The sequence below is a fragment of the Pelmatolapia mariae genome, linkage group LG3_W (genome assembly GCF_036321145.2).
Source record: "Pelmatolapia mariae isolate MD_Pm_ZW linkage group LG3_W, Pm_UMD_F_2, whole genome shotgun sequence".
In the NCBI taxonomy this organism is placed as follows: Eukaryota; Metazoa; Chordata; class Actinopteri; order Cichliformes; family Cichlidae; genus Pelmatolapia; species Pelmatolapia mariae.
The window spans coordinates 41,227,469-41,254,146 of NC_086229.1; the positions used below are offsets into that span (position 1 = coordinate 41,227,469).

Consider the following 26,678-nt stretch of genomic DNA (forward strand, 5'->3'; position numbering starts at 1 on the left):
TCGCCTGCAGGAAGAAGCTCCTCCTCAGTCTCTCTGTGTTGGTCTTCAGGGAGCGGAATCGCTTTCCTGACCTCAACAGAGAGAACAGTCCGTTGTTGGGATGGCTGTGGTACTTGATGATCTTCCTGGCCTTGGTCCAGCACTGCCTGCTGTAGATTGAGTGCAGGTCAGGGAGCTCGGAGCGGATGGTGCGCTCAGCTGATCGCACAACCCTCTTTAGAGCTCGTCTGTCCTGCATGGTGCTGTTCCCAAACCAGGTTGTGATGTTTCCTGTCAGAATGCTCTCTATGGTGCACGAGTAAAAGTTACTGAGCACCTTGGAGGGTAGTCGGAAGTCTCTCAAGTGTCTGAGGTTGTAGAGACGCTGTCGGGCCTTTTTCACCACGGTGCTCATGTAACAGGACCATGACAGGTCCTGCGTGATGTGAACTCCGAGGTATTTGAAACTGTCCACTCTCTCCACTGGGCACTCGATGACAGGGGTCTGGTAGTTCTTCTCCTGCTTAGTACTGAAGTCCATTATCAACTCCTTTGTCTTACTGACGTTTAGAAGGAGGTTGTTCCTCTGGCACCAGGTCTCCAGATTCCTAACCTCCTTCAAGTAGGCCGTCTCGTTGTTATCAGAGATCAGGCCCACCACGACGGTGTCGTCAGCAAACTTGATGATGGTGGTGGATCTCGTAGTGGCCACTAAGTCATATGTGTACAAAGAGTACAGCAGGGGGCTCAGAACACACCCCTGGGGAGCTCCAGTGCTGAGAGTGATGGAGGCTGAGACATGTCCGCCCATCCTTACTGCCTGTGGTCTGCCAGTTAGGAAGTTGGAGATCCACTGACGCATAGATGAGCTGAGTCCCAGGTGCTCCAGCCTGGTGGTGAGTGTGGAGGGAATTATGGTATTAAATGCAGAGCTTCATCTAATTTTTTTTCACAGTCCAATTTCTGAGGAGAAATTTTCCATGAAAACCATGATGTGTTTCTCGGTTACCTGGTCAGTTCAAATTCATAAAATTCGGAATTTCGTGTCGTTTTCACGCAACGTGTTGAGTGTGTAACTTTTAACTTTCAGTCCGAGGCTACCGAACAAACATCCAGGACTACCGGAAAACTTTTTTTTTCTCTTTTAAAATCAAAGCACGGGCGGAGCGATCAGATAAAGAAATTTCCTTACAAATCAAATGTAAATAAATAAATAATAAATAAATAAATAATGAATAACAAATAAAATTTTATTTATATAGCACCTTTCTAGACATTCTAGACAGTGCTGCACATAAGATAACAAATAATAAAAGGGTAAAACAGACAATATAAAACAGGCAGAAATTTAACCAAAAACAGTTTTAAAAAGGTGAGTTTTGAGTTGTTCTTTAAAAACAACGACTGAGTCCAGTTCTTAATGTATGAGGGAGAGAGTCCACAGTCTCGGGGCCATGGTGGCAAAAGCTCTGTCACCCTTAGTTCTCATCTTAGTCTGTTTTATAGCAAGTAAGCCCTGATCAGATGACCTCTGATAGGGCTGTAGCAGATCGGAGATGTAGGGAGGTACCAGTCCATGCAAGGCTCTAAATGTCAACACCAGGATCTTAAATTCTTCTCTTGCTCTCGGCGAAGGCGGTCGCACTTTTTTTCCTCCTCCTCTCCTCTCCCTTAGCTTTCCTGCTTAGCCTCTTGTGTCCTTGTCTAGTCTTGTGTTTTTTGTATTACTTTTCCCTGGAACACACTCTCACAGTTTGTTCTCTAAAACCTAAAAGAGGAATTATGGATTTGATCAACTGGACCCTGAATGCAATTGACACCCCTTTCTCAACGAGAAGTCTGGGCTCTGGTGAGCCTGAGTGCTGAAGATATCTACCTATTCGGAACCATGGTAACAGGGTTCTTGCTGATCGGAGCTAGCTTGGCTCTGGCTTATCGAAGAATTAAGGAAGCGGAACCAGCTGTTCAAACCCCCACAAGGCTGCCAGCTGGAATTGAAACGATGGGACGAGACGTGAGTTTCTCAAAATGGGCTCATTGAGTGCAGCACGGATGAGATCTTGGAGAAGCTTACGGCTGCCGTGAAATCTCAGAATAAGATCTCTGAGTGCAAACTGGATTACATCTAGAGGGGCTCGCTCGGAATAACGCCTCTGAGCGTTATTCCGTTATTCTGAGCGTTATTCCCAAGATTGGATCACATCTTGGGAAGTGCACTGCGGTCGTGAGTTCTCAGAACCTGCTCTTTGAGTACAAGAATGACAACACCATGGAACGTAGGTCTGATAACATTAGTATATGTGAGGGGGCAAACTCCTCAAGATTGTTTTTCTTGTGACATTACCAATAAGTTTGATGTGTCACATGGCCCTCTTCCTATTGAAAAAACAAAAGTTGTATCCAAGATGGCCGACTTCTAAATGGCCACCATGGTCACCACCCATCTTGAGGAGTTTGCCCCCTCACATATACTAATGTGCCACAAACAGGACTTTAATATCACCAACCATTCCCATTTTATTACGGTGTATCCATATAAATGGCCCACCCTGTATTCTGTAAATAAACTGTTTGAAACTTACTGGTTCAAAACACTAAATCCAGGACCATGAGCCACAACAAGCATGCCATGAATGTAATATTTCAAGAATCGAGGGTCAGGTCACAAGTACTGACTATTTCCCTGCACCATGCTTCCTGAAACTGGCAAATTAAAGAAAGTGGGCCATTACGGAGGGTGGCTTCAAAGTGGAGCCACCCTCTGAAACAAGCCATTTTAGCTCATGATGAGAACATGATATTATATTTTCTTGTGTGTCTGTGTTTAGTGACTAAAGCGATTTATTTTGATTAAAAATACTGTCTTTCAGACTGGGTGGCTGTAACCTGACAAGCAGAAGTTGTCGAACTCTGTCCTCACTTCTTAACTCCCAGTCGTCCACACTGAGAGAGCTGGACCTGAGTAACAATGACCTTAAGGATTCAGGAGTGAAGCTTTTCTCTGCAGGACTGGAAAGTCCTCGTTGTAGACTGGAAAATTCTCAGGTCAGTGTTCAGACACTTATTTTTTATTCTTACATACACAGCTAATCTTTATATAATTTGTAACTGATGTGTAATTCATTTTTTCTTTATAATTGGACTCTTAATTACTCACTAAATCATTTCATATTCATATTTGTGGGTAAGAACAAAAAAAAAATCATTTCATACCCTGGTCACCATTACATAATTAATTAAATGTGGCAATAATTAATTAAAATTGGAAATAATTAATTAAAATGGGAAATAATGAATTAATTTTTTTTTACACATTTAATTAATTAATTATTGCCACATTTAAATAATTATTTATTGATTTCACATTTTAATTAATTATTGCTACATTTAAATAATTATTTAATGGTGTATTTAATTCATTTTGGCACAGTTGACTCCTTCAGGTCTCACCATGAAATAATTTTATCTGTCAACCTCACCCATCAATCCCGGGGTGGGGGGGGTGTTAACGCTGATCGAGTCGAAACCATTGCTTTGGCCTGGTGGCCATTGTTTTTAGCACACAACAACCGGCATGTTGAAACTAAAAGAACTGAACTTTGGAAAAACCCTGTTTGTGTGTCACCAAATACCGTTTCAATATTTTTTAGCCGAGAATGTAGTGGTTTAATCTTCAGATGTCTGGTCGGTTTGTCAAGATACAGCCTCTTTTCAAAAGTGCTTCGGTGATTTCGGAGATGTCTGCCCAGTCTCACGGCAAAGCGTGGGACAGACCCGCTCGCCTCGCAAGCATTCGCAAGCCACCGACAAAGCGCAGGCCCCGGTTCACAGCTGTAATAACCCCCGCTGACACTGACTTCATTTACTGAGGTTATATTTATCGGGTTTTTATTTCCTGATGTTCTTATGTGTCCTACGTGTTTCAGTCGCCAACTCTGAATTATAACTAACATTAAAAACATGTTTAAGGAGGAGAGAGAGCAAATACATTTGATTAACAGCTGATCTTTGGGTTTTTGTTCAGTAATCAGCGTGGCCTGCGTATGAACGCATAAAAGAAATAACGTTGGTGCTTCCGACATGTAGTAACTGCTTTAACTGAACAAAGGTTGTTCGACACTATGAAACACATACAGACTTCATGATGTTTGGCTAATATTTTTATTGTGAATATTAATCATGAGGGTAAACGGCCCTGTACACCACGGAGCAAGATCAGCATATCCACGATATCTTCAGCTCTATGAGTTAACCCAGAGTTTCACAGCTGACTATCTAACGGTCATCTACGAATATGTCACGGGTCATATCAATATGATTTTACAGAAAATCATCCTTATTACTGCCAACTATTCCAGAGACGTGAAAATATACAATATAAAGAACAAAAAAAATAGCAGTCTAACGCAACACTGTAACAGAGATGAACCGTCAGTTTGTCGCAGATCAAAGTGGAATGAACGTGATTGGTTGAACAGGTGTTCGTGATCTGTGTTATCTGCGTTTTTATCAGCGTAAGAGACTCAGCAGCAGATTAGAATAACATTTTGGTGATTTAATAAATCACTAAATTAATACACGCAAGAAACGATCAAACCTGTTCCGATAATTTGAGTTTGTATTCCCTCAGCTGCAGACTCGCTGCTGTTTAAATGTTTGAGAGGAAGATTAGATATAAAACAAACGTCAAACATAAGATCATATATGTAAAATTGTTGTCTGACTTGCGTCGATCCAGCCACTAAGAGTCCGTGGTTACCATGGTTACTGCATAAGCAGTTGTAATTTAAAGAGCTGGCACAGCAGAAACCTACTGGCTACATGAGTGTTTGTTTGTCATTGCAAAAGAACTGTCTGAATGGTTAACTGAAGTTAACTTGGATAAATTATAGTTAAAGAGTATCACAGAGAACGCCCATGTGAGCTGTGTGACTGTTCACCACTACACTGAAATAAGTAGGCTATTACTGAAATACACATGCTGTATCATAAACTATGATATAATAGGGAGGTCCTATTAACATGTTTAATTTTAAAGGACACCTCCCTGCCTTTAGTCTCATTCATGAGCAGTATTAGTTTTCTTCTAACATCCAGAAGTCTGCACGATGTGTTTCATAGTTTCTAACAAGCCTTTGACAGGTAAACATAACATGACCGAAAAAGCAAAAAAAAAAGAAAATCACACAAATTATATGTTAACCTCATTTATTTTTAGTTACGTAAACTCTAAAAATTCTAACAGATCGCTGGTGCTTAGAATACAGTTGAATAACTATTAAAAAACAGATGATATAATATTTCTGTCCAGGTTGCAGTCTTCATGATGAACACGCTGTTGCAAACTCTGCTCCTCTCGGTGGAAATGCGCCTCCTCTTTCCTCTTTGTATAAAACATTTTAAAAGTCAGTTTAATCTCAAAATTCACTGTCAAATCCAAACACACCACATAAAGAAAAGCGAATGGTTTAGTCTAACACAGCGAACCATTAAACTTCAGTAAAACTATGCAGTTATGAAACGTAACTTTAACCTCAGCCAAAATAAAACAGCGAAGTAAACGTGACCCGTCAGACAAAACCTGAGTGAATTAAGTCCAGTGTTTAACCACTGAGAGCTAAAACTCAGGTGAGGTTTCAAAGCTGTGTGCGGTGATTGGACATCAGCCGCTGATAAAGCTGGCTCGCCGATAAGGTGCTCTGTAAGGAAACGAGCTCCAGCAGCTCTGCGCTCGGGAAAAATACTATATTTACTTATCTTATGCAGAAAAATGCGCTGACATTGCGTTATATCGAGCACCAGCTGCCCAGTTAAACTGTGACTATCACCAAGTAACGTGGGCGTGTTTCTTGAATCAGCAGCAGGTGTTAAACAGCTGACAGGTGAGGAGGAGGATGCATGCAGGTAAACTGACGGTCTGTTGAGCTGATCGCTGGTGTCGTGAGAAACATGTCAGCTCGTTCTTTATGTTACAGAAGCACAGACACACAAGACCAGGCGGAAAGAGACGATCGTTCGGTGAAAATGAGAATCTGCGAATGCAACATGTGGAACACGGAGAGTGGAATATGTAAACAAACCGGTTGACGTAACCCCCTTGGTGCCCTCTGCATGATGACTGTTAGCAGAGCAGTGAAATCTCTGAAAACATGTGAGCACTTTTGCAAACATGTTCTATGCTGACAACCTGACCAGACATGTGAAGATTACGGCGCGACATTCGCGGCTAAAACACTGTTAAAAGTGTAGTTGGTGACAGAAAAACGGGGTATTTAAAACTACACCACCACCATTGCTGCCTGTGATTTGAAATGCATTCTAGGACACCTGGCTGCCTCAAGTCTACAGAAGCAATCGATTATCTAGGATCGACCTGTTTTGACTTACTTTGCACGGCAACCAATCAAATGTTAGAGAAGCTGCATGGGCAGCGTTAACCCCGCCCCCTGAATTTGATGGGTGAGGCTGACAGATAAAATTAATTCATGGTGAGAGCCAGGCGCCAGGACTGCCAAAATGAAATAAATAAATATATCATTAAATAATTAATTAAATGTGTCAATAATTAATTAAAATGTGAAATACATAAATAATTAATTAAATGTGTCAATAATTAATTAATTACATGTGTCATAACTATTTATTTAATTAATTAATTCCAATTTTAATTAATTATTGCCACATTTAATTAATTATTTAATGGTGTATTTAAGTAATTCATTATGGCAGTCCTGGCGTTCCATACTCATCGCGTCAGTATATCAGCTTCAAAACCACAAATGTTCTATTTGACAACTTGACAACACCATCATAAAACTGCAGATTCAGCAATGCATGCTTAAACTTTCACCTATTAAATAAAACCCCCTACCCGTATATGGGTGTATGGATGTGTATGTGTAGGTCTGTGCAAGCACAGGATGTTCATGTGTGATCTCTGCACTTAAAATGACCTCAGGTTCGACAACCAGGCTGAGGCCTTCCCGTGTGGTGATGATCTTAACTTCTATGTATAATGTATAAAACAAGTGTTTCAATCTAATACCACTACTTAAAACTTAATCAAAGCTTAATCAGAGATATAAATGCATAATTAAACAGCCTGCTCAAAACACCTTACAATCTGACTCTGCTTTTGGTTTCACTTTTGCAAAGCATGGCGTTTCCTATCTCCCTTTTGCACAGAATATATTTCCTGTCCCTGCAGTCTGCACAGAAACGTCTAAGCTTACAGGAGAATAAAAGCATTTAAAATTATAGATTCAACTCAACAGTTTAACGTGGTTCTTACTGGACCTGTGATAAAGACTAATATGATACCAATATATTTGAACATCTGAATGCATCTGAATGCAATATCTCTATTAATAATGAAATGGTAATGATGATTTTAAAAATAGCAGCAAATAATATAAGCAAAATATTTCTACTCTTAACAATATAGATATATATATATATATATATATATATATATACAAATAAATATATACAAAAAGACTAGTTTTTGAGTTTTTCAGCAGACAACGCTAAACATCAGACTTTCAAATGAATTAAAACTCTGGGTCTTTGGTTGATTAATATTTTTTAGTTTGTTTTTCTCTGTTTGGGAACTGACACAGTCTGTCTTTTTTTAATCTTTTTTTGACCACCTGTTTACTTTGGTTGTTTTGCTATCAGAATTATTGTCTGAAAGCCAAGAAAGATGCCCAACACATTTACTTTACCAAGTGGACCATCCCTGCCATACATTCAGTCTGTGTTTATAATGCAGATTTTCTGCTTTTATAATAACACATTTTATATTTTCTCTAATCGCAGAGTGACTCAGTGTGGACTCTCAGAGACTCACTGTGAAGTTGTGGCCTCAGCTCTGAAGTCCAACCCTTCCCATCTGAGAGAGCTGGACATGAGTAACAATCAACTGAAGGACTCAGCAGTGAAGCTTCTGTGTGCTGGACTGCAGAGTCCACACTGTGGACTGGAGACTCTGAGGTGAGTTCACTGACTGCGGCTTTGGTTGTTTTTTCTATATTTCACACCTTTGATGTTTGAAAATTTCTTTACCTCATAACTGTTCAGGATTTTCATGATATGAAAAAAAATGTTTTGTCTTTAGATAATAACTTTTTAGTTGGTTTTACCGTTTGTTTCTAAAATTTCTAAACTAAAAGGTGGACCATGTGGAGCTTACAAGGGCTCTGCTGTTTATCATACTTCCTGAAAGTGCCAATCGGTAGAGGAACTAAACTTCAGACAGAGAATCAACCTGATGGACTGCAATAGGGTCCAGTATGAGAACTAAAAAAAAGTATTTGAATTATGCCTATCAAAAAAAATCACAGATTAGTGACCAACAATCCTGTGTACCTGTGCCAGCAGGTACTAAACTAGTGTCACTAAATGTACCAACTTCATACTGGTTTCCATTTAGAATTATAAAATTATGATTTACTGAGCAATTTTAAAAATGTTCTATTTGTTCTCAGCTTAAATTTGAATTTATTTTGTGAACCATGAATTGGAATTCCCACTGACAATCTTTACTTTCAGCATCAAAGGTTTTTGGCATTGAACACAAATACTTTTTTATTCATTTATTACATTTTTTTTTCAGACTGAGTGGCTGTTTCCTGTCAGACACGAGGTGTGAAACTCTGTCCTTAGTTTTCAGCTCCCAGCCCTCAAGCTTGAGAATGCTGGACCTGAGTACCAACAATCTGCAAGATTCAGGAGTGAGGCTTCTGTCTACTGCACTGCAAAATCCACAGTGTACACTGGAAACTCTGAGGTCAGATCAAAGGATATTTATTTTTCATCAAATGATATAATCAACCAATTAAAACTTTTAGCTATTAAATGCTAGCTTTATCCATTTAGTGTTATATATTTTTATATTATTTTTCATTATTTTAAATCACAGTAATTTGCCAAATTTCTGATATGCTTAAATTAAAGAAATAGCAATTCCAGCTAGTTCTGAAACAATTCTCAATATCTCCCATCCACTGCATACTACAGAATTACCTCCCTCGGGTATCGCAGGAGGACATTTAGGGCTTTCCAATAATACCAAATGTGAAGGGGTGGGTCTTTGGGAACTTTAGTTTTTTCATCAAGGAACATGGTAGCCATCATTGCAAGCACATTTAATGGGAAATAGAAAATTAAGTGCATAAAACTTTTTTTATTGTGCAATTTTTGGCTATAGATGTTGTTAATATATTTTAGATAAGTCTCTTAATAACACTTTAAAACATAGTATGCCTAATTTTAACTTTATTTTAGTATAGTATTGAAGTGTTTAAAAAATGTCCTCTGTAGTGGATATTTGTAGTCATTTCCTCAATTGTTTTCTGTTTCTTCAAATGATTAGAAAGGGAGTCTGTTTTTAGAAGCAGAAATATTTTTATTACAAATTGTTGAGGGAAATTCAGATCTTGAGTTGTCTGAATCAGGCCCCTATTGGCCAAAGTGAGGCAATGATGTCTGAGTCTACCTAGAACAGAAAAATTGTGCATTGATGAAAAAAATGATCTCATATACTGGTCGCTGCCCACTGGGCCAGTATGTACCAGGCAAGCCATACCGAACTGGATTGAATGTGTTTTGTGTCTTAGCCGCGCCAACTGGTTTGGTCTTAGACTTTTTGGTCTACCAAGGAAAGACTACCTTCAGAGATACAGGATGAAAGGGCAATGGAGAGCAAGCTGTTCTTAATTTGGCAGAGTCTGTTCCCCAAGGAACCCACCTGTTCTTTGACAGGATCTTTACAACTATCAACCTCCTTGACACCCTAAAGATGAAAGGGCTGACTGGAACTGGAACCTTCATGAGTAACAGGATTTCAAAGGAGTGCAAGATCATAGAGGATAAGCCCTTCAAGAAGAAAGAAAGAGGGGCATCAGAGATGGTGGTCAGACAAAGTCCTCCTGAACTTGCTGTCATTAACCCTTTAAGACCTACCATAAAACCAAGTCTGCCAGAGCTTATCTTTATATTTTTAAATGCTGTGGTGCCATTTTTGGGAGCATTTCAAGTTGATATACATCAATACAACCGTTATAGTCCAAATTTTAATAAAATGTATGCTTTAAGTCCATAGTAACTACATAAATAGCAAAATTGTGCAATAAACTACAAAACAAATAAAATTGTTTTCGTTTTTTTTCACAGATATTTCTAGTTAGAGAAATTTCAGAGGTTTATACCTCAAAAGTATAAATGCAAAAAAGTTGCACAAAGTAGTTTCCAACCTCAGGAAATTTTATTTGAGTGTCTTCAAAGTTTTATTTTTGACATACACCAATTTTTATATACTGCAAGAAAAATGAAAATAAATATTGTAATGCATATATGCAACAAAACAAAACAAAAAAAAACAGCATGTGCAACAAAATAAACTATTTACAGCAGTGCAATTTGAGTTTTAAGCATCCCAGAAACTATATAGAAAAGCATAAAGTCAAACATGACTTTTGAAAACACCAGTATAGGCTTATAAGGCCTTGAAGGCAAAAAAACTACATTTCCCGCCAAAATGACATAACTTCCGGTTTGGGGCAGGTAATGGTGGACATACGATAGTTTGCGCTGACGTCTATTCCAACGTAGGAAGGATTATGAACAGCTGATCGGATCGGCAAAGCGTGTTTCTGGAATATTATGTTTTTGATGCTGCAAACATTTTTTATGCAACTTTTGCAAAGCTATATGTGGAAGGAAACAGTGACCTAGGATGAACTGATGGCACTCTCCAATGCCCTTTCCTACAAAACTGCTTTCCTACAAAACTGCTCAAAGAAGTCCTGCCATTAATTAATTCTTCAATCTTAAATATGATCAACCTATCTCTAATAATCGGTTATGTACCACAGGCCTTCAAGGTGGCTGTAGTTAAACCTTTACTCAAAAAGCCATCTCTAGACCCAGCTGTCTTAGCTAATTATAGGCCAATCTCCAACCTTCCTTTCATATCAAAAATCCTTGAAAGAGTAGTTGTCAAACAGCTAACAGATCATCTGCAGAGGAATGGCTTATTTGAAGAGTTTCAGTCAGGTTTCAGAGCTCATCACAGCAAAGAAACAGCTTTAGTGAAGGTTACAAATGATCTTCTTATGGCCTCTGACAGTGGACTCATCTCTGTGCTTGTCCTGCTAGACCTTAGTAAATGGTAAATGGACTGGTTCTTATATAGCGCTTTTCTACTCTTTCTGAGCACTCAAAGCGCTTAATACAACTAATTCATTCACCCAATCACACCCATTCACACAAGCACTTTTTTCTGAACTCAAGTGCTAAGTATCTATCATTCACATTCATACACATTCACACTCCGATGAACGCATCGGAGAGCAACTTGGGGTTAGTATCTTGCCCAAGGATATTTGGCATGCAGCCTGGGATCATAGCTGACCTGCTCTGCCACCTGAGCTACAGCCACCCCATAACGTGCAGCGTTCGATGCTGTTGACCATAATATCCTATTAGCACGATTAGAACATGTTGTAGGTATTACAGGTACTGTGCTGCAGTGGTTTAAATCATATCCATCTAATAGACTCCAATTTGTACATGTAAATGGAGAGTCCTCTTCACCCACTAAGGTCAATTATGGTGTTCCACAGGGTTCGGTGCTAGGACCAATTCTGTTTACACTATACATGCTTCCCCTAGGCAGCATCATTAGAAGACATAGCATAAATTTTCACTGATGACACGCAGCTCTATCTATCCATGAAGCCAGGTAACACACACTAATTAGTTAAACTGCAGGAATGTCTTAAAGACATAAAGACCTGGATGGCTGCTAACTTTCTGCTTCTTAATTCAGATCAAACTGAGGTTATTGTACTCGGCCCAGAAAATCTTAGAAATATGGTATCTACCCAGATTCTTACTCTGGATGGCATTACCTTGGCCTCCAGTAACGCTGTGAGGAACCTTGGAGTCATTTTTGACCAGGACATGTCCTTCAACGCACATATTAAACAAATATGTAAGACTGCTTTCTTCCATTTGCGCAACATCTCTAAAATTAGAAATATCCTGTCTCAGAGTGATGCTGAAAATCTAGTTCATGCATTCATTACTTCCAGGCTGGACTACTGTAATTCTTTATTATCAAGATGTCCTAAAAACTTGCTGAAAAGCCTTCAGCTGATCCAAAATGCTGCAGCAAGAGTACTGACAGGGACTAGAAAGAGAGAGCATATTATTCCTGTTTTGGCTTCCCTTCATTGGCTTCCTGTTAAATTCAGAATTAAATTCAAAATCCTGCTCCTCACATACAAGGTCTTAAATAATCAGGCCCCATCTTATCTTAATGACCTTGTAGTGCCATATCACCCTATTAGAGCACTTCGCTCTCGCTCTGCAGGCATACTTGTTGTTCCTAGAGTATTTAAAAGTAGAATGGGAGGGAGAGCCTTCAGTTTTCAGGCCCCTCTTCTGTGGAACCAGCTTCCAGTTTGGATTCGGGAGACAGACACTATCTCTACTTTCAAGATTAGGCTTAAAACTTTCCTTTTTGCTAAAGCATATATTTAGGGCTGGACCAGGTGACCCTGAATCCATCCTTAGTTATGCTGCAATAGACGTAGGCTGCCGGGGATTCCCATGATGCTTTGAGTTTTTCCTTTCCAGTCACCTTTCTCACTCACTATGTGTTAATAGACCTCTCTGCATCGAATCATATCTGTTATTAACCTCTGTCTCTCTTCCACAGCATGTCTTTATCCTGTTTTCCTTCTTTCACCCCAACCGGTCGCAGCAGATGGCCGCCCCTCCCTGAGCCTGGTTCTGCCGGAGGTTTCTTCCTGTTAAAAGGGAGTTTTTCCTTCCCACTATCGCCAAAGTTCTTGCTCATAGGGGGTCATATGATTGTTGGGTTTTTCTCTGTATTTCTTATTGTGCGATCTACTGTACAATATAAAGCGCCTTGAGGCGACTTTTGTTGTGATTTGGCGCTATATAAATAAAATTGAATTGAATTAAATAAGATGTAAGTACAACTCCTCCGGTGTCATATGCAAAAAAATTTTTTTATTGCGCTAGCTCATGTGGATGCAGTTCTACGGGCATTTAAAAATAGTTACGTAAAACGGAGCGTTCCCGCTCTGACTGGTCTTAAAGGGTTAAGTGGTTGGACAACAAGCCAGTTGTCATGGCATCCTCTGCCTATGGCACTTGAAGCGAGATCGATCAACTGTAGACCAGACAACAAACGACGGAGGCCCAGAAAAGTACAATCAAACGATGAGTTTATTGACAACGGAGAACAACCGTCAGCATATGGCTTATTTGCTCTGACAAAAATACACTGAGTTCTGGTTTTATAGCATAGAGGATCACACCCCCACATACACGTCAATACAGGTCAAAAATACATTATGTCCAGTCATTGTTTACAGACAAGGGTACATCTTGTACATCTCTAATAACTATAAACAGACATATAACTTCTCTCTTTGATAACACCTTCCTTTTAAGGTAATAACTTCAAGCTTCAGGGCCTCTAAGGGCTAATAATGGACCCTCGTCCTCAATCACTAAGTAGACTGAATTGGCGCAGGTCTCAAATAAGAAGCAGAAGACACTTGGGCCCTCGCTCAGGCCTGCTACTAGATTTATGTGTATTGTAAGCATGCATGCAATTAACCTGCTATGTTCTCATCTTCCCTCAACATGTATCACCTGGACACTCTCACCAGTGAAGCTTAAAACCCTCTTGGATAGAACATCAACTCTAAACAAGCACAGTTATGCATTGTGTATAGAATGAATTCAACCTGTGAATAGAATGACTGTGATGACAAACATATTCAATGCAATATGAACCCTGTAAACAATATTACTGATAAAATAATACTGTAGAACATGTTATTAATGCAATTATCATAAGGCAGAGTATATGGCAGCAATAAAAGAATCTCTAAATCCCAACATTCCCTCTTTTGACATTCCAACAAGGAATGTCACCATACCTCATGTTGTACCACTCCCTGGCCCACTCTATGGGTTCTAAGTTCATCTGGTAGATGCCCTCAACCCAGCCAGGGTTAGGAACCCTCGCCATTACTTTTACCAACAATCCTCTGACACAAGGAATGATACAACAACTAGCGATGACCAGTATTCCCAAAAGTACAGTCAAAGAAAACATCACTGACATAGCCACACCTTTCCATTGTCCAAACACAGATGTCATCCAGGACGCCAGCAGATTTTCGATACCTGAGTGTTCATGCATAGTTTTAGACAAAGTTTTCAAGCCCTCCAGAGCTCGGGTTACTAAGCCATCTGGGGCAGTATTATTGGGGATAAAAGTGCAGCACATGTCTCCGAATATGGCGCACACACCTCCCTTCTCATGTTAAGGGCCATTCGATTTCCCATCAGCAAACTCGGACCCAATTGTTCTGCGAACCCCATCATGGCATCCCTGGTTAGGTTAGAGAGTCTCAGCAGATTGCAATGAACATAGTTAATGCGATCAACATTCTTATTAGGTGTCACCCAAAGAAATATACTTTCAAATTCTACCACTATCAGATTTACCAGCTTGTACTCACCTGGAACTCCCCTGTGCACTCCAATAGAGTCTATCCAGGTCGGAGAGTTTAACCTAGGGTCATATGCATGTGTACCCTGGGTCCCTCTTTTGGCCAAAATATGTCTCTTACCTCTGGCGGCTAAGGTACGTGTGTTGTGTTGTGGAATAGCCTTTACCTGCCTAACTGAAGCACAGGCAACACAGTCAGATACATGTTGTTCTCTAGCATTTTGAGCCACCCAATCAAGCCAGAGGTTACTGTCCTTGAAACCGGTGGCACGCTTTATCAAATCCTTAGGCTTCAGTCTAAAGTAATCTGTTGTCAGAAGTACTCTCCCTTTTGGTTCCTGTTCCTTTTGAGCTACTGTTCCCGAAGTTACCATCTGATCAGTCAGAATGGTGATTAAGCTTTCTGCGAGCGGCTTAGACTTTGCATCAACTAAATTTACCCTAAGCATATCATGGGGTAATTGCAGACCCATACATCATACTCTCTCCAACTACTACTAGCTCCTGTACACTTAATAACGTCACACAAATCAAATGTGAATGAGCGGGTAGACCCTTTACCATAATTCAACTCTATGCCATTATTCATGCTGAGACACTCATCACCTTTACCTGACACCTCGCGCTTTTGTGTTTTTTACCGATCCCGTTTTAGCAACTACAGTCTCAGGAAGCGCTGGGCTGGACTGGCCTCCGTGTTCAGACAAGTGGTCCAGAGTGCCCTGCAAAATATAGACAATAAACAACACAACCATAGTTAATATCATTGCATACAATAAACATGTAGTTGTAAGGAACATTCTAATCAGTTTTCTCATTACGTGTCTCTGACTCGTGTGTTTGCATCATGTTATATAAACTTTATATCCTGGAATGAAACTCCCCTGCTTTTGTGGAGTCCTCAACTTGTCACCGCTCCTTTCTGCTGGTGTGGTGACCTTCTGCGCTGCTCCTCTTCTCTCTTCGGCCTCCCAGGTAGACTACTGGTTGGCCCGTTGCACAGGTGAGAGGATTTATTTTGCCTCTGCTCGTTACCACCTGTGTTGGGTGTAGAGGGGTTTTCCTCTACCAACCTCTCATGTGCTGGTGCACACTGCGACCAATGATACCAGGTATCGCCTTTCCTTTTCAGTTGAACTGCTATAGTTGTTCTGGCAACGACCTCATAAGGACCAGTCCAGCGTGGCTCCTTCCACTGCTGGAGCTCCTCGTGGGCTCAAATTCAGTTCCTTGTTTGCAGACTATAGCATAGCCTGCTTTCGATCCTTCTTCATCACGATGACAGCAGCCATCTCTGAACCAATCTTCAGCTCCAGGGATAGGTTCTGCTTTTAAATCTTCCCTGACTTTCCCTTCAACTTCTGCTTTCTTAGTACAATCATGAGGTTCTCCTGATCCCATTAAATCTGCCATATTAATTCCTTCATGTGTAAATGTCAGATTTGGAGCATCTAAAACTTTACTCAGTCTCTGTTGTGCTAATGATGTCATAGTGAACGCCTGCGAGTTCACATATGCCACCACACTATGTGTAGTCAGAACTTTTAGTGGGTGTTCTCTCACTGCATGTGCTGTTTTCTATATTATTTTGGCAACCCCTGCTGCATGCTGTGCGCATGTAGGGTGCCTTGCTTCTGTTGGACTCCACCTTATGCTGACATACATAAGTACCTGTCTTTCTTTATTCAATCATCTTCCGGGGGTGAGAGACCTCTGCACAGCTCAAACGCCAGTTGCAAGAGCTCTCTAACATTAGAATCATCAGCTGTGACTTATATGGTGTTATTTCGGTACTTTACACGTCACACAGTCTTGAACATTGTTTGTGTGGGGAGTTCCTCTTTTTTGTGTCTATATCTATTAATATGCCTTGTGCACTAAAACTTCCTGTTTTTCAGTCTGGCTGAGCTCTTGTTTGTAAGTCAAAGGTAGCCTTGCTCTACAAGCCTTCATTATTAAAGTACACATTAAAAATATTTCTTTTATTCCTAACACCAGTCCCCCTTTTTCATTTCTCACTCGAGAAATGAACTAATTCCTAATTTATCACATTTAAGTTTACTTCAATACAATCCAATTGAATTTTATTTATATAGCGCCAAATCACAACAAAAGTTGCCTCAAGGCGCTTCATAGATACAGAGAAAAACCCAACAATCATGTGACCCCCTTTGAGCAAGCACTTTGGCAACAGTGGGAAGGAAAAACTCCCTTTTAACAGGAAGAAACCTCTGACAGAACCACGCTCAGGTACGGGCAGCCATCTGCTGCGACCGCTTGGCGTGAGCTAACAGAGGCTTTGAAGAGAGAGACCTAATATTTAATAATCCACATTTCACTGTTTTATTCTTCGGTTCAGATGTGGATTCTGTATTGTTCTTGCTTTGTTACCATTGATGTTTAAGTTGTTTATTGCTAGATTTGGTTTGTTGTTGTCTGTTTGGGAGCTGACATAGTCTCTATAGATAAGGGTGTTTGGCAGGGTAGCATCAGGAGAGAAGCTCCAGAGAGGCATGTTCCCTGTTAAAGCTAAAATATAACAAAAGAAATTATGCTAAACAAACAAAACCTTTCAATTCCCCAACCCTATCTGTCTCCTCAACGGGTTGTATGTTTTCAATGTTTAAAATAAATCAAACAAATAACTTAAGCTGTGTTACGGCACCTTGCGTTTACGCCAGGCTGTGAGCTGCCCTAAATCTACTTGCTACACCCCCTTTTCACCTAGTTTAATTTTTTTCAATCCTAATTTAAACTATTCCTGACTTCCCTCAGTGCACACTGTAAAGTGTAAAAGATACAATTAGCTTTCTCCTGGTAAAAGGTCCTACATTATTTTCTCAACCTTTGGAAACATCCTCTATCGAGTTAACCCATTTTCAAACTTAGGCCTGATTTCTTCGACCCCTTTAACGGGTAGCGCATATCCGGTCTGAACACTGTGTTTGGGCAATTTACGAATTGTTGCAGGATTTCTATGTTATGTAAAGTTCCTCTCATCCCTTTTATGCTTCCATTATAACCTATGTCTAACAAGCTTTTGATCTTCTTTGTAATATAAACAACTAGGTGTCTTTGTGCTCTGTTTCTCTCCTTTCTCTGGTTGGTTCCGTTCGATCTCAGGCTTCCAGGATTCTTGCCACCCCTGTGGTCGCTGTGGTCCTGAACTCTTCTCCTGTAAAGGATAGAAAACAAACAGCCTCTCTCTGCTACACCTCACTAATCTACTATATTCATCTAAGGTTCCTTTAATCATTCAAAGTTGTTTCACCATATCATGTTTTGGGCTCTGTCCTTTATATTAACTTTACTTAATCTCCATGTCCTTCATGTGTGTGAGCAACACTTTTAGTTTTATTAAACACGCCCAGGGTAAGATATAAACCATCACCATCTGAGCATAGAAACAGATCAAAAAGAACATGAGAATAACAATTTCTGCCTCAATTTTACCATATCTAAATTATCAAAAACCCCAAACGTCATAAAACGATCCTAAAACCCATTTCAAATTAAACCTTAAATCCTATAACTCCCCCCTTTTGTGACATGCTCCGGCCCTTCAAACCTGTGTTTAAGGAATGAAATCAAATTAATCATTATGTCAAATCTTTTCTTGGCTCCATCCACAGCCTGCATTCCTTGGAACTTCCTAGAAACAAAAACCTGTGTGTTAACCAGAACTTCACATTTCATACTCAGTTTTTCCCCACTTATGATCCAACCTGTGTTATAAGAAAGAAAACTTAAAACAGAAAAATTATCAGTCATGTGTCTAACCTTAGTCCAGTCTTTATCTCAGTGTCCAGTCGGTCCAACCTATGGTCTGCCTCGTCCGTCCAGTCACCATCCATTTACACACATTCACTCACATGCATTAACATCAGGTATTGCTGACAGTGGAGACTATCTCGCAAATATTCAGTCTTCACTCTCAGCAACATCAACTCATTTATTTGTTTTACTTTCTTTTTAGGGAAATAATTCTTTCTGCTTTTAGACTGGATTGGCTCGCGGCAATCCTTTTAGACAGATACTTAGCCTTCTCCTCTGCCTATTGTAATCTGGAGAAGGTCACTGAGAATTTTCAGCGCTGTTATCCACTCTTTTGCAGGCCTGCTTAGAACAAAAATGAGAAAAAGAGAGCTGATTATTAGCTCATCAAAACACAAAACAAAATCACCTGACAGGTTTTTCTAAGTGCACTGTTACAAAAATGATGGACCCCCTTAGACATGTGCATGTTTGATAAAACTCCCTCTATTAAAATAAGAAAACGAAACAAATCTAACCGATAGAAGTAACCCATCACTACAACAACAACCTCAACAATCTTGAACACAGAACATTTTGCCACAAGTTCTTCAGGGTCCTGACACTCTCAGGTCAACTAACATCACCTCACCTGCTCAATACACAGAAAATCTCGTTAAACACCACACAACTTGCACACCATCATCACTAAATTCTAAATTTTCTCTTCTGAAAACTTACTACACACTAAGAGAGTTGGACAACATGATAAACAGACTCCTATGCTAAACCTGCTATCTAATCTTCATGAGCTCTTTTGTATTCTAAGGTTAACGCATTTTCTATTTGTGTGTGTGATTGTGTATATGTTTCTTTTCGTGGTTTTTTCAGACTCCCTCACAAGGTTCCACTTAAACAGTCAGTTTTTCTCTTTCCCAAATTTGATCTCCCTCCTTAAATAACAACATTCCTTGTCCTCAGCCAGAAGTTAGAGCTTGATTTTCAGGTTCAGGAAACAATTCACCCTGAAAGACAGTGAGTGTCTCCCCTCTTTGGCTCATCACTCGTCATTGTTAATGACATTTCCCCCTCTGCCCCAGCGGCTTTACCCTTGAAGTCCCGTCTCCTCCAGTGAGTCCAAGCTCACTTAGGGACCTAGGTTCAAGCAATCGTGACTGCGCCTTGCCTTAGGTTGTCCCAGGGTTTCGAGGTGGGATCTTACCCGTCATGGGCTGTCCAGCCTTCCATGCTTCGCCTGATACGGGGGGCCAAGTGGGCATGGGTGCTATGAGGGGAGGGGACACACTGACTCTGGAAATCAAAGGAGTGTAAGCTGCTTTCTTCATTTCATCAGTATATTATACTATCTCACTTCTTGATTATTCCCAACATTTCACCTGTAACAATTTGTGTACGTGTGTTTTCTATTCATTAATGACATTCAGTCTCTAATTCCTCTGTTTTCATGCTGCAACGTCTCTCCCCAGCTATAATCAGACTTCCTGTTTGACGCACACAGTTCTCTCTCAGGCCTCCTCTATTCACCCACTCTCCTATGAGTTATTATTACTTATTTATTATTTTGTACAAATCACACAGAATCATTCAAATCAAGTACTCACAACATTCACACACTTAGAAGCACTCAAAATACGCTTTCCTAAGAGTATTTTATCAAACATGCTTGCTTAGAATCAGAAAGAGGAAGTAGACAACACTCAGTAACTGCGTCTGTCCTCTTAAAAAGAAGAGAAATAAACACATATGGGACAATTCTCCCCATCTTAGACAAAATGTGACCTTTAATGTCCGTTTCTAAGTCATGTTCTTCTCTACACACGACTCTTGGCCTCCAGGGCATAAAACTTTAAACCTAAGTTTTTACTTTTACCAGAACTAGTACTTTACCAGAACCCTCATACGTCCAATAAGACTGCTATATGTGCACTTCTTTCTTTGACAAAGTTGTATTTTGTATTTTCTTACTCAGCTGTATATAGTATTGGTATTCTATTCTATTTTATTCTATTCTACTTTATTTTATTGCATTCCAGTGTTTTCTAATTTCTGCTGCATAACTTTGCACTTTTGCTTTAACAAAACAAATTTCCCAGCTGTGGGACTAATAAAGGTCATCTTTATCTTTAACTAGCCCTAACCTAAATCCTGTCTCATCCACTGCTGAAATTCTAGTTCAATGAACACGTGTTGCAGTTTAAAATTAAGAGAGGAAGTAACTCACACCCAAGTACTGTGTGTGTGTGTGTTAATGTCTGTGTCCCTTTAAATGAAAAAAGGTGAACACATGTGGTGAGTTTTCCTCAATTTACACAAAATATGACATTAAATATCCTTTTCTAATTCCTGTTCTTCCTTAAACACCATGAATGACCTCCAGGTCATAACCTTTGGACTTATAACTCTGATATAAGTCCACACAGCGCACCAAGCACAGAGAAAATTCAACCTCAGTGCTTCAGAATTCTCCTCAAAATTCAGAAACTGTTTCTGTCATTTATCTGCCCAAGAACTTCATCATATGGACCTCGCTGGGTCCAGTAATCTTCAGCACATGTATCTCACTGCAGCCAATGAAGATTTAAAAACAGTTTATTGTCTCAGTTTACCCAGTATTAACTTATCAGGTGGACCGCAGCCGATCCATACATCTCAACACAATTGTGTGTTCACCTTTACACAACTTATTCTTTACTTGTATCACAACACATCTAGTAATATCATCAGAATTACTTCAACATGGTAAACATTGATTTTCCTTTAAAATCAACTTACCCTTAAAACTCAAGATCACAGCTGACTCGATTCTCTGAAATCCTGAGTCAGTTAAAACACCTTGCTCAACTCACGGTGTTCTTTTCTCGGACCCCTTCGTCCGAGCTCGCTCTTTTTACCCCGGCATCTCCCCCAGATTGTTACGAGATCTTCATAAACCCAAAAGTAAGCATATTATTTCCCTAATCAAAAGTGAAGCCGTTCCTCACACAGTAATTCTTCATCCAACAGCCTTTGTGTTTTGAAACCAAAAAGAGGAAGGAACAGCGCCCAATTTTAAACTGTGCATGTTGTCAATGAACAACACACACACAGACACAGACCCAGGGCAATTCTTCCTGGATCATTTATCAACGTTCGAACAAACACAGTCCGCATTGATTATTTTCTGGACCTCAGCAGATCCACCAAAATTCATATAAATATATCAGCCATTAACCAATTTATTTCTTTTCCTCAGACCACACCGGATCTGTTAATATCAACAACACTGCACACTCAGAATTGTGCAGCTGATTCTTCCCGTCAGACCGCGCCGGATCTGTTACTTCAGCACAATAAACACTGATTTTCCTTCAAAATCAGTTTACCAAGAGCCACAAAACCATTTCTGACTCGATTTTCTGAACTTCTGTGTCACTTAAACATCCTGACAGCACCAGGTGTTTTCTGTCGGACTTCCTCGTCCGAACTTAATCCTTTTACTTAAAAATAAGCGTCTCCCAAAATGATCCTCTTGATCATTAGCTATTCACCGAGCCCAAAACTCTCGGCAACACCACCTGACATATGCCCACGCCGGAGCTCCTCTTTGAAGTCTCAAAGAGGTACAGGAATTTGACACTTATTAAACCATAAGCTGACCAATAACTCTTATACTCTTCTTTATTCTTAAACATGCATTGGTCTCTTTTTCTCTTTTACCATGAAATACCATATAACCTTTTAACTCAGTACTGTCTGTTCCTCAAAGTTTCATTATCCTTGCTTCAAAGCTTCTCATTACTTCAAAGTTACTCATTCATTACTTCGATGTTTTACTTTATTCTCGAGAATTCAGTTTTACCCCTACTGCGCCAATTTAGTAGTTAAGATCATCTACTCAGCGAACAGATAATTTAGAATTCAGTCAATTTGCACAAATTTGCTTATTGAACAGGTTTGTGCGTACCTTTTAATCTTTTAGACCGGTCCTCTGTTCACCTCATATCAGATCCAACCTTCGGCCACATTAGTTCTCTCTGATTTAATCTAGAAACTTCACGGTCTGCCGTACACAGAATCTCTTTTCCCTTTTCTTTGACAAGAGGTACTCAAAAATTCTGCAAATTCTCTCCACTCAGGAGGAGGCTCACAGCTTTATTTATTACTCTGTTTCTGGTTGGATTAAAATAACTCTTATATTAGAATCACCCTGTCCAGTGATACTGTATTTCAAAATCACCAAAGGCACGCTCACAAAACAGGAAAATGCTTCAGCAGCCTTAATGGGATCCCCGTGGGCCTCTCACTGTCTATTTCCAAGCACCTATAATGAAACACCGGCACAATGAGCATGCCCTTTATCTACCCCTCATTTAATCAATGTATCTATTCTTTGTTAAAATTAAAAGGGGAAGTGACCGCACCCAAATTTTAACTGCGCACTTTTCCCCAGCAAAAAAGAACGGAAAAAGAGACTTTTACAGCCTCTCTCACACACAGCCTGCAACCTGCTGGCACTTAAATCATTTCAGACAGTTTCTTACGTCACGGTTTCCAGCTGTATGAGTGGGTCCCTACAACCCGGATATACACACCGCTGCTCGTCTTTAAGAGACGTCAACAGGTCTGCAAATTCTCCAGGAATATCAACAAAAACACAGCTTTTCTCGGCCCACGGCGGGTCCACAAATTTTCACTGACCACGGCGGGTCCACAAATGCACAGGTAATACTTTTTAATCATCTCTCATAGCTCACAGTATTTATTCTCAGAGTTACTTCAACACAACAGACCTTAGTTTCACTTTACTGCTCGGCTGGCTTTACTGCAAAACCTCAAGCCTACGGCTGACCTGAGTTTCTCTTAAATCATATATCAACTTCCTCGGACTCTTGCGTCCGGTATTTTACTCTTTTTCTCACAATTAAGTGTCTCCCTAACAATGATCCTCTGCGATCACCAGGGCTATATCTGAGGCCACAACTCTCAGCGGGGCCCCTCCCCTAGTATAATCCTAGGAAACGTCTTTCCCAGGGAGGGAGTTCTTCAACTCCTTGACTTTTAAACACTTATAATCTCTTTATTCCTTAATCACAGCTCAATCTCTCTATTTCCTTAAAACAACATCTCTAGTTACTTTTAGCTCAGTACTGCTTTTTCCGAGCGACCGTGAACACAACACAACTCTTAAGTTTCACTTTCGTTGCAACAAAGTTTTTCGTTTCAAACAAAACTCAAAACAGAGATCAACGGATGACCACTTGACTACATATTCTAGAATTATAATCCACTACAGCACAATTTCAGTTTAAGAGGTTTGTGCCTTACCTTTTTGCGGGCCCAATAGTCAAGCCATCACCGTGACGTCTGCCGTTCGATCACCTGATCTGGCCTCGACCTCCGCCGACAACAAACACCTGTACCTCTTACTGCTGATCTTTAGTTGCCCGCATTCTCCACCAAATGAAGCGAGATCGATCAACTGTAGACCAGACAACAAACGACGGAGGCCCAGAAAAGTACAATCAAACGATGAGTTTATTGACAACGGAGAACAACCGTCAGCATATGGCTTATTTGCTCTGACAAAAATACACTGAGTTCTGGTTTTATAGCATAGAGGATCACACCCCCACATACACGTCAATACAGGTCAAAAATACATTATGTCCAGTCATTGTTTACAGACAAGGGTACATCTTGTACATCTCTAATAACTATAAACAGACATATAACTTCTCTCTTTGATAACACCTTCCTTTTAAGGTAATAACTTCAAGCTTCAGGGCCTCTAAGGGCTAATAATGGACCCTCGTCCTCAATCACTAAGTAGACTGAATTGGCGCAGGTCTCAAATAAGAAGCAGAAGACACTTGGGCCCTCGCTCAGGCCTGCTACTAGATTTATGTGTATTGTAAGCATGCATGCAATTAACCTGCTATGTTCTCATCTTCCCTCAACATGTATCACCTGGACACTCTCACCAGTGAAGCTTAAAACCCTCTTGGATAGAACATCAACTCTAAACAAGCACAGTTATGCATTGTGTATAGAATGAACTCAACCTGTGAATAGAATGACTGTGATGACAAACATATTCAATGCAATATGAACCCTGTAAACAATATTACTGATAAAATAATACTGTAGAACATGTTATTAATGCATTTATCATAAGGCAGAGTATATGGCAGCAATAAAAGAATCTCTAAATCCCAACACACTGAACCTCAAGACACACGCACAAGATGGTCAGAGTAAGACAAAAAGGTTTGTCCAGGTGCCAAGGCCACTGGCAATTGTTGAGTACAACACCAACATGGGTGGCATGGACCTTGTTGACCGAATGTTGAGTTTCTACAGGATGGACTCTCATACTCGGAAATGAACAGTGCATGCAGTTCTCCACTTTTTTTGATCTGGCAATCACCAACTTGTGGCTTCAGTATACGAGTGACTTGCAGTTTTGGGGAAGAAACCACTGAAGTTCCTTGACTTCAAGCTGCTCCTTGGTGAAGAGTTGATTATTCAGACTCAAGCACGAAGTGCAAGTGACAGTGAAGATGGCTATACTCCCCCACATCAAAAGTGGAAACCACAGCCAAATGAAGCTCTGAGACACTATGGCACCATACATCTTCCAGAGATTGTGGATGAAACACATGCATCAAGATGTCACAGATCCAACTGCAAGAGCAAAACATATGTGATGTGCACAAAGTGCAAGGTATTCCTCTGTGTTTCCAAGAAGAGGAATTGCTTTTTAAAATATCACTGCAAAAATGCACAACAGAACTAATCAAAAGTGATGCTGGTCTGTGGATGTGTGTTCTTGTTCTTAGGTTTACCTCTTTTTTTTGGGGGGGGGGAAGCAATTGTTTTCAAAGTCAAAAAAGTCAAAGTTCTGTTTTACATGTTTGGCCTTCCAATATCATCTGCAGTGGACATGTGATATCTAAAAAATTAAAAACTTTTTTTTCCCCAAAAAAACCATTTCAGTCTTCTGATTAGCTTACAAACATTGGGGGATTTTTTTCTTTTTAAAAATTGATTGGACAACATTTTTTCCCTGGTATTCAGGAGTTTATATTGCCAGATGTAATAACTCATCACTGCACCACCCATATATTTTAAATTCAATTTTCTGTTTGTTTGTGTTTGTATCTTTATTTCAAGATTAAGTGTCTGTAACCTCTCAGAGAGAAGCTGTGAAGCTCTGTCCTTGGGTCTCAAATCCCAGTCCTCTAGTCTGATAGAGCTGGACCTGAGTAACAATGACCTGGGTGATTCAGGAGTGAAGCTTCTGTCTGCTGGAGTGGAGAGTACACATTGTACGCTGGAAACTTTGAGGTCAGGATTGAGTCAATTCCACTAGGCATTATTTAGAGTTTGTAGAACATTAATTAAATGGCTAAAGGTTATAGAATTGTCAGGTTCCTTTTATTTACCTTTGGTTTGATTATTTGACTCTGAATTGCTCTCTGTTAAGATTTTAATAACAGTACAATGAATCTTGGAGTTGCATCAAGCATGCATCAAGACGAGTCATACACTTGTTACTTCCTGAGTGAATTATTCCAATTCATATGTTAAAGACCTCACGATACCACATTATTCACAAAGAACACTTTAATCTTAGACTGCAATTTTTAGTCACCAGTGTACCTTTCCCCCAGGTCAGCACTGATATAGAAAGAGAAGTCAAAAGTGCAAGCGTTGACATTGCTGAGTATTTTTCTCATGTTTTCAAACTGTTGCAATACCTCCTCTGTATGTTACTGTGAATCTCTACACTTCTGTGCTGAAATATCATTAAAATGGCAAAATAACATACACCATCACATAGTTGTGCCTGTGGCAGTTCAATATGCTAGGATAAAAATAATCCCAAGGTGCACAAGCAGCCAAAGCAACTTGAACTGATGGAGTGAGTTTTTAGGTCTAAACTCACAGACCTCGCTGTCTCAGAGACCAATTACCGCGAAAAAAGCAAGACACTCAGAGCTCAATTGGTTTTACTTGTCGGCAAGGGAAGCATCCAGTTGAGCAGTGTTGACACTCGCCCATCCAAGCAACAACTTCAAACCTGACTTCCCTCTTCCCGCTTAGAAGAACAGAACCTTTTGGTTTCTAAATGTATAATGGAAAATTATAGCAACATGGATGCTTCTCATGTATGCACAGAAGCTTATATAACCTAATAAGGAAAAACATGTTATCAACACACACACACACACAAGCAATGGTTATATATATCTTGGCACAAATGACAATCTCAAAAGCATCAACTCTAACATGAGCGAGATTTGTTGTATCTGAAAAAAGAAAAACAAAGAAAAAGGTTCACTGAAGAGTTTTCAAATGGAGTTTTTTGTGTGTGTGTGTCTGC

General features: G+C 39.9%; 1 protein-coding gene across 1 annotated transcript in view; it reads left to right on the top strand.

Annotated features, from left to right (window-relative positions):
- Positions 1–26,678, top strand: part of LOC134622834 (uncharacterized) — an 822,926-nt gene that overhangs the window by 102,681 nt on the left and 693,567 nt on the right. The window contains 2 exon segments of the mRNA XM_065470170.1: positions 7,798–7,971; positions 25,466–25,639. Of these exon segments, the coding sequence (XP_065326242.1) occupies positions 7,798–7,971; positions 25,466–25,639 (348 nt within the window).